This window comes from Ostreococcus tauri (assembly GCF_000214015.3).
Source record: "Ostreococcus tauri WGS project CAID00000000 data, contig chromosome 01, whole genome shotgun sequence".
Classification (NCBI taxonomy): domain Eukaryota; kingdom Viridiplantae; phylum Chlorophyta; class Mamiellophyceae; order Mamiellales; family Bathycoccaceae; genus Ostreococcus; species Ostreococcus tauri.
The window spans coordinates 1,020,148-1,028,280 of NC_014426.2; the positions used below are offsets into that span (position 1 = coordinate 1,020,148).

The 8,133-nt window shown below is 64.7% G+C and overlaps 7 protein-coding genes across 7 annotated transcripts; 5 read left to right on the forward strand and 2 right to left on the reverse strand.

Moving 5' to 3' along the window:
- OT_ostta01g06230 (unnamed product) lies at positions 1-482 on the forward strand (the record flags this gene model as incomplete). The annotated part of the gene is made up of 1 exon (XM_022985503.1): positions 1-482. A coding segment is annotated over one exon (482 nt), but the record flags the coding sequence as incomplete, so codon positions are not given.
- A 230-nt stretch (positions 483-712) lies between these two features.
- OT_ostta01g06240 (Ankyrin repeat) lies at positions 713-2,043 on the forward strand (the record flags this gene model as incomplete). Its single annotated transcript, XM_022985504.1, has 2 exons — positions 713-719; positions 998-2,043. 2 exons carry the CDS (start codon positions 713-715, stop codon positions 2,041-2,043), a joined length of 1,053 nt encoding a protein of 350 aa, XP_022838374.1.
- A 50-nt stretch (positions 2,044-2,093) lies between these two features.
- OT_ostta01g06250 (RmlC-like jelly roll fold) lies at positions 2,094-3,224 on the reverse strand (the record flags this gene model as incomplete). The annotated part of the gene is made up of 1 exon (XM_022985505.1): positions 2,094-3,224. The coding sequence occupies one exon, from the start codon at positions 3,222-3,224 to the stop codon at positions 2,094-2,096; it is 1,131 nt and encodes a 376-aa protein (XP_022838375.1).
- Positions 3,225-3,397: 173 nt separating this feature from the next.
- OT_ostta01g06260 (Acyl-CoA N-acyltransferase) lies at positions 3,398-3,805 on the reverse strand (the record flags this gene model as incomplete). Its single annotated transcript, XM_022985506.1, has 1 exon — positions 3,398-3,805. One exon carries the CDS (start codon positions 3,803-3,805, stop codon positions 3,398-3,400), a length of 408 nt encoding a protein of 135 aa, XP_022838376.1.
- A 280-nt stretch (positions 3,806-4,085) lies between these two features.
- OT_ostta01g06270 (Ham1-like protein) lies at positions 4,086-4,838 on the forward strand (the record flags this gene model as incomplete). Its single annotated transcript, XM_003074629.1, has 1 exon — positions 4,086-4,838. One exon carries the CDS (start codon positions 4,086-4,088, stop codon positions 4,836-4,838), a length of 753 nt encoding a protein of 250 aa, XP_003074676.1.
- Positions 4,839-4,941: 103 nt separating this feature from the next.
- Positions 4,942-5,901, forward strand: OT_ostta01g06280 (unnamed product; the record flags this gene model as incomplete). Its single annotated transcript, XM_003074630.2, has 1 exon — positions 4,942-5,901. One exon carries the CDS (start codon positions 4,942-4,944, stop codon positions 5,899-5,901), a length of 960 nt encoding a protein of 319 aa, XP_003074677.2.
- A 121-nt stretch (positions 5,902-6,022) lies between these two features.
- OT_ostta01g06290 (Riboflavin kinase domain, bacterial/eukaryotic) lies at positions 6,023-7,222 on the forward strand (the record flags this gene model as incomplete). The annotated part of the gene is made up of 1 exon (XM_003074631.2): positions 6,023-7,222. The coding sequence occupies one exon, from the start codon at positions 6,023-6,025 to the stop codon at positions 7,220-7,222; it is 1,200 nt and encodes a 399-aa protein (XP_003074678.2).
- Positions 7,223-8,133: the final 911 nt, after the last annotated feature.

Here is an 8,133-nt window from a genome sequence, read left to right on the forward strand (position 1 = left end):
GGGGGGTGGGAGCGGATGGGGGCGCGACGTGCGTGCGTTTCGTGTCCGTGCTCACGCTTCGAGTGCGGCGACCGGGATCGAGCGCCGACGTCTGCCTTATCGAAAAGGAACAAACGTTCGGGAAGAGTGAGCTCAAGCGACGGAGGAATCGACCGCTCAGTGAGAAGTTATCGGCGGGGGAGGAATGGCGCGAGTGCGTCGAGCGCGCGGTGCGAGAAGAGCTCGGAAGTGCGTTGAAGGATGACTGGAGCGTGGACATCGTCGACGACACCTACAGATTGTGCGTCGCCGAGGAGATATCCGTCTCCTACCCCGGGCTGCGCTCTCGATTCGCCCTCCATCGCGTCGACGCCATCGTTCACGGTCTACCGGACGAGGATGAGTTCGAATCCGTCGAGGAGACGCCGCGCGGGCAACTTCGCGCGACGTGGAAGTTTGAAAAGTTCAACTGGGACGACGGTTCGAGCGAGGCGGCGCGCTGAGTCGCGCACTCGGGCGCTCTCCTCGACGATCGCGTCCATCACTTTTCCCGCGCGCGCCGCGGTGTACATCCAACCGTGTGACAACGAATACAATCAATGTACCATTCGAACCTCGACATCACCCGTCGCGCGCCGACCTGTTCGCCCCTTCGCCGCGACCGCGCCTCGGCCCGCCGCGCCGCGCTCAGGTTTTTTATCCACATCCTCCCCACTTCTCCACGCTCGCGACCATGGCTGGTGCGTCGGCGCATCGCTCGACGCGCGCGCGAGCTCGAACGCGCGCGCGTCGAACGCGCGCGCGATCGATCGAATCCGTCCGCGCGCGCGCGTGCGCGCGGCGACGCGCGCGCGGCGAAGGGCGCGATCTCGAGGGCGCGGCGGCGACGCGGAAGACATCGTATTCGAGTTTTCGCGCGCGCGCGACGCGAACGTGGGCGCGTCGACGCGCGATGGACGTTGACGCGATCGCGATCGAGCGACTGACGGGTTCATGGACGCGTTCACGACGCGCGTAGGAAACTTACCGCCTGGATTTGGCATGCCGCCGGGCGCCGGGTTGCCCGGAATGGGCGCGGGAAGCCCGTTCGACATGGATAAGCTGCGAGAGATGCTGGATGATCCCTCGATCAAAGAGATGGCGGAACAGATCAGTAGTGATCCGAACTTTAAGGTGATGGCTGAGCAGATGCAGGCGAACATGGCGAACATGCAGGCGCAGATGGGGGCGCTGCCGCCGGGCATCGGAGGCGTGGCGCCGAACATGATGGGCGGCATGATGCCGGGCATGGCTGGGATGCCGGGCGGTGCGGATCAACAGGCTGCGATGGAGGCGATGCAAAACGTGATGCAAAACCCAGCGTTCATGAAGATGGCGCAAAAGCTCGGAGAGCAAATGATGCAGAACCCCGAGATGCAGTCCATGATGCAAACCATGAACGACCCGGAGACGGCGGAGAAGATGAAGGCGAAGATGGAAGAGCTCAAGAACGATCCGGAGATGGCTGATATTATGAGCGAAATCGAAACTGGTGGTCCGCAGGCGATGATGAAGTACTGGAACGACCCCAAGGTGCTCAAGAAGATCAACGGCGCCATGGGTGACATCATGCCCACCTTTGGCGCCGTCGCCGACGACGACGAAAGCGAGGTGGTGGAAGAGGAAGAAGCGGCGGAAGAGGAGGACGAAGAAGAGTCTGTCATCACGGCCGCGTCCGAAGGCGATCACGAGGCGATGATGGCGTTCATCAAGGCAGGACAGGATGTCAACATGACCGATTCGGAGGGCCGCACCGGCCTTCACTTTGCGTGCGGTTACGGCGAGCTCAAGTGCGCCGAACTCCTCGTCAAGGAAGGTGCTGACGTGAACGCTTCGGATAAGAATAAGAACACCCCTTTGCACTACGCCGCTGGTTACGGTCGCAGCGATCTCGTCGAACTTCTCGTTGAAGCTGGCGGCTCTGTGACGATGGTGAACAACGACGGCAAGTCGCCGCTCGACGTCGCCAAGCTCAACGACCAAGAAGACGTCGTCAAGGCGCTCGAGAAGGACGTTTTCCTGTAGACGAGATACGAAGAATCCTATAAAAACATTCTTGAATACAACCCACATCTCTAGATGAACATCGAAATCTCTGCCTCGACTCGCTCTCGAAATTTTGTCCCGGGACGGCAGATTTTCTCAAATATTTCCGCCGGCATAACTCCGAGCGCGGTATTATTCACCAGCGCGCGTACCGAGCACCGTCGCGGTGTTCTCCCGCGAAGAACTTCGTATTCACCGAAATAACTACCACGAACAAAATTGGCCACGCCGACCTCGGCGAGCTCGTCCGCCCGCTTCATGTCCGAAGCGCGTTGTCTCACCGACTTTGAGGCGCTCGCGGAGTCGTTATTCAAGTGCGTCACCTGCGTCGTGATCGGACGCAGAATGGACATCGGGTCGTCGATGAAAGCCATCGCCTCCGGTGTGTGCGCTCGAGGATACCGCGGGTGCACCAACCTCGTCGCCGCGCACGCGCCCCGAATGACAAAGTATACAAAGTATCCACCCGCGCGTTCCTCCTCCGTCCACGTCTCCCCCTCTCTCAGCACGAAATCACCCTCGGCGTAGACCACCTGTTTTACGAGCGCGCGCTTAAATATTTCCCGTTCGCGCTCTCCCCCACCGAACACGTCGCGCCCTTTCACGACGTCTATGTCCTCCACGAACCCGTCCAGCATAATCGAGCTCGCGCCTCGTCCGCACTCCACCGCCGTCGACGTCACGTCTCCCATCGTCACGTCCAGCACCGCCCCCCGTCCGACGATTCCCGGCGTCTCTTCCTCCTCCACCGATCCCTCGCTCAGCGTTCGCTCCGTATCGATCGACGGCGCCGTCGTCGCGCCCGCGCCGCCGACGTCGGACGCCGACGACCCCGCGTACGACGACCCCGCGTACGACGACCCCGTGTACGACGACCCCGCGTACGACGACCCCGTGTACGACGAGTACGAAGAAGACCGCGAATGGGACGAACGCCGCGATCCACCGCGCGACGAGCGAGACGACGACGCGAGAGAGTCCGAGCGTCGACGGGCTAATCCATCGTCTGCATTCGCCTCTCCCCCGCGCTTCGCCGCCTCTCTCGCGCGCTTCGCCGCCTCGCGCTCGCGCCTCTTCGCCTCGCGCTCGCGCGCGAAATCGGGACCGCGTGCGCACGTCAGGAGGTACATCAACGCCTCGCGCGCGCGTCCAACGCCCATCGCGCGCCGGCGAGTGCGGCGTCGCGGCGTCGGTCGGCGCAAAGCGCGCGCGGGAGAATACGCGCGCGTTACACGTGCTCGAGCGACCGTGGAGGCGCGCTCGAGCGCTACGAATGAAAGAATACACCGCCCCGGAGACGTCCGTCGCCGAGCGCCGACGACGCGTCGCGCCGTCACACCGCGCGAACCATTAATAATTTCTGCCCATTCCGCAGCGTCTCGCTCCACGTCCGCCGCGGGCGATCGCACACCTCGTACCCCGCGCGTTCGTACACCCGCCGCGCCCCGACGTTGGATTCGTACACGTGCAGGGCGACGCATCGAAACCCCCACGCGCGCGCCGTCGCTTCGCTCGCCCGCACGAGCGCCGTCCCGATCCCTCGCCCGCGCGCCTCCGCTCGCACCGCCGCGCACGACACGTACGCGTACTCCCCCCTGGCGACCGCGCGCTCGAACCCACGTCGTCGTCCAATCGCCTCGAGCACGTCCGCGTCTCGCATGATCGACACCTCGCACGCCCCCGCGAGCGCCCCCGTCGCGTCATCCATCACCAACGCCGCGAACCGCCCTCGCGACGCCATCGCGTGCTTCCGCGTTAACGTCCGTCGCACGTCCACCTCGAACGCGACGCGCAGGACGTCGTCCACGATGGTCCACGGGCGATTCGCTCCGAGGACGTTGACGTAAAACGCGCGCGCTTGCAATCGCGCCACGTCGTCGAGGTCATCCGCGCTCGCGCGCCGCGTCGCGCGCGCGCGCGTTCGGTGCCCCGTCTCGGACGCGCGCGCGCGCGCGCGCGACGTCGCGACGACGCGGGCGGGGGCGATGCCGTGCATCGTGACGCGATGTGCGGGGCGATCGATGTCGACGCCGTGCGCGCGCGCGCGCGGCATTGACGGCCGCGGACGCGCGCGAAGCGGACGCGAACGCGGACGCGCGCGGGTCGAGACGCGCGCCGTGGACGCGCGCGCGAGAGAGCGAGAACGCGCGCCGGGATCGATCGGTGGGAAGCGATTACGATTACGATCTCGATCGATCGCCACCGCGGCGACGGCGATGCGCGTGACGTTCGTCACCGGGAACGCGAAAAAGTTGGAGGAAGTGCGAGCGATCTTAGGCGCCGGGTCGACGATCGAGGTGACGAGCGCGAGTTTGGACCTGGTTGAGACGCAGGGGGAGCCGGAGGACGTCGCCCGGGCCAAGGCGCGCGACGCGGCGAGAGCGCTGGGCGGACCGGCGCTGGTCGAGGACACGTCGCTGTGCTTTAACGCCCTCGGGGGGTTGCCCGGGGTGTACGTGAAGTGGTATCTGGAGAAGACGGGACACGAGGGTTTGAATAACGCGCTACACGCGTACGAAGATAAGTCGGCGTACGCGCAGTGCGTGTTCGCCTACGCCACGGGGCCCGATGACGCGGAACCGAAGGTTTTTGTCGGGCGAACGCACGGGAGGATCGTTCCCGCGCGCGGACCGAGGGATTTCGGGTGGGATCCCGTGTTCGAACCGGATGGATACGACGAGACGTACGCGGAGATGGACAAGGCGACGAAGAACGCCATCTCGCACAGGTTTCGCGCGTTAGAAAAGTTTAGGGCGTACGTGAACGAGCTGTAATGTCACATCTCACGCGCGCAAAGTTCAATCGCGAGATTGGGCGCGCATCGGAGACGAACGCGCGACGCGCCGCACACCGCGACGCGCGCGCGAAGGAGGCGTCATGGATGAGCTCGTCCCGTACGAGCGCGCGCGCGAGCGAAACATCGCGCGGAACCGGGAGATCATGCTCGCGCTAGGTCTCACGAAGCACGACGCGTGCATGCACGCCGAGGCGAGCGGGAGCGGGCGCGATGGGACGAAAAAGATGAAGAGTTTGAAAACAGTTGGAGCGAACGAGGACACGAAACGAATCGCGGACGCGTCCACGCGCGTGCGGCGATCGACGCGCGCGAGAAACGTCGTAAAGGTTGACGTTACGGAGGAGCGCGTGGACGTGGCCGAGGAGGACGCGGACGCGGACGAGAGCAACGCGGAATTACATCGCGCCGCGGCGGAGGCGCACGCGGCGAGAAACGCGGGACGGCAAGGACGCGCCGCGCTCGTCGGTACGGCGTCGTATCAGCACACGTTGATGCGAGTTCGAACGATGCGAGACGAGGATAAGTTGCGACGAAGGATGAAGGCGATAGAGAGCGCGAGAGGGAAGCACGCGGTGACAAAGATGCGTTTGTTCGCCAGAGTGCTCTTCCTGGAAGGATACGAGCGTTTAGCGGGTGAGTGCGTGGAATCGTTGGAGTTTTTGATCTCTGAGCTCGGTGACCCGGAGGAAGAAGAGATGGTGAGAGCGCAGGAGGACGTCGCGCGCGAGGCCGCGGCGAACGCGGAGGGATTCCACTGCGACGCCAAAACGGATTTGAGCGATTTGAGCGTTTTCGCCGACGTCACGAGAATCGAGGCCAAGGCGGCGGAGGGCGAGAACGACGAGAACGACGCGAGAGCCTCCGAGTTCAAGATTGCCAACGCGAACCGCTGGCAAGCCGCCGCGGCGTCGCTCGCCAGAGCCGACGGAACGCTCCGAGGAAGTGGGAACGTCATCACGCTGTCCGAAGACGGCGCGTACCACGTCGAGCGCGCGACGTCGGAGATGAAGCACGCCATCAAAAAAGCTCGAAAACGATGATTCAGCGCGCGAGAACCATCGATGCGCGAGCGTGGGAACCGTGACGACGTCGATTGTGATTGGACGCGTCGCGCGTCGCGCCTTTCCTCCTCTCGCGCGCCGCACTTCGCGTCGTCCCGCCATGCGCCGCGTCGCGTCCGCCGCCGTCCCCGACGCGTGTTCAACGCGTCCACGGTATCGTCACCGCCGATCCGAACGCACGCGCGGTGTCTCGTCGCGGTCTTTGAGCTCGGACAGGGACGATTTAGTCGCACAGTGCACCGAGTGCGCTTTACCGAACGAACGCGCGCGCGCGGACGCGATCGCCCGCGCGCTCGACCTGCGACGAGACGGCTACGCCCGGTGCTTGATCGTGGGCGCGGAGACGGGGGCGTTGGCGCTGCGAATCGCGAGCGAAGACGCGGCGTGCACGGCGCTGTGCGTCGACGCATCCGCGGCGCAGCTCGCGCGGTGCGCGGAGACGCTGGGGAAGACGTTGGCGCTCGATGCGGGCGAAGACGTTTTAGGAAACGCGCGAGGCGTGCGGTTTCTTCGATGCGATGACATGAGAGCGTTGAAACCGTATCACGGACCGTTCGATGGCGTCGCGTTCAACGCGCACCTGGCGGACCGAGGCGGCGAGGACGAGGCGAGAGACGCCGTGACGCGCGCGGTGCTCCTGTGCAAGCCAGGGGCGAGGGTGGTGATATCCGAGCGGGAGCGTGGGGTGGGTGAGGGTACGGGCGACGGGGGGATGGATTTCGCGAGCATCGTGCGCGGGCTGCCGCTCGCGCGCGTCGGCGGCGCCAAGGAGTTGGGAGAGGCGAGCGCGCCGATGCGCGCGGATGACGACGAGAACCCATTGGTCTTCGTCGTCCCGAGCGCGTTCGAAATCGCTAAACCGTTCGTTCTCGAGGCGCCCGTCGTGACGGGTTTCGGACGCGGGAGCAAACAGATGGGTGTGCCCACGGCGAACCTCGATCCCGAACTGTGCGGCGGCGAGGCGTTCCTGAGTAGTCTACCGCTCGGCGTGTACTTCGGTTGGGCCAAGCTCGCGATGGAGTCGTCGTGGCACGAGTGCGTGCTCAATGTGGGGAAGAGACCGACGTTCGTCGACGGTGATGGAGCCACGATCGAGGTGCACGTCATGGGAGCGAGCGACGCGGCAAAGCTGTACGAGCGAGACTTTTACGGCGAAACCATGCGCGTCGAGGTTCGCGGATTCATTCGACCGGAGATGCGGTTCGAATCCCTACCCGAACTCGTTACGCGCATCAGGGCTGACATCGGGCTCGCGCGAAACGCCCTCGCGTCGGGCGCGCACGCGCGTCCGAGCGCATAGCTGCGACGTTGTTAGTATGTGATTATAACATAATTTTCGCTCTTCCCACCTCTCCCGCGTCTTCGGCGAAGTCGACGAGAATCAGGATCGACGTCTGTTCGAGCACGTGCGCCCGAATGAAGCTTTCAAACGTCGTCCGTCACTGATCGTCGACCGAATAATCCGCCCGCGCGCGACGAAGGCGAGTCGAGCCTCGATCCCCCTCGGCGCGCGTCTACGCCTTGGCCAGCACCTCATCGATGAACTTTCCGAGCTTACCCTCCGGTCCGCCCTTACCATCCACCAAATGCGACCCCTCCGCCTTCTTGGAGTACAACAATTCCTTCGTGTCCAATCGCAACACCTCGAACGCGCCCTTGCGCCAGAGCGCGGCCTCCCCCCCCGGGATCGGCTTCTCCGCCTGGTTCTCCGCGTACCACCCCTGTCCCGCCGGCACCGTCTCCTTGAGCACGCTCTCGACGTTCCACGTGAATTCAAACTTCCCCGGTAAGGCTGCCTCCGTCTTATCGACGAGCATCTTCACCCGAGGCATGTAGTTTCACTTTTCACAGTACTCGATGTGAATCGGAATCGCGCGCATCGCCGTCGCGACGCGCGCGAGACCGCGCCCGCGCGCGCGCGAGACCGCGCGCGTCGTCGTCGTCGCCGTCGTCGATCGCGTCGACGCTCGCATCGCGGTCGTCGTCGACCAATGCCGCGTCGCTCGTGGACGGATGGATATCCAACGACGAACGACGAGTGATGACTCGTGACGTGACCCACACCACGCCCCAAGGGGGGTCCCGAGCGATCGATCGATCGATGTCACGAGTCACGACCGTACACCGAGTCCCTCCCTCCACGCACACCCGAAAAGCGACGCCCACACGTCGACGCGTCGTCGACGACGCGCGCGCGCGCCCACGCGCGCG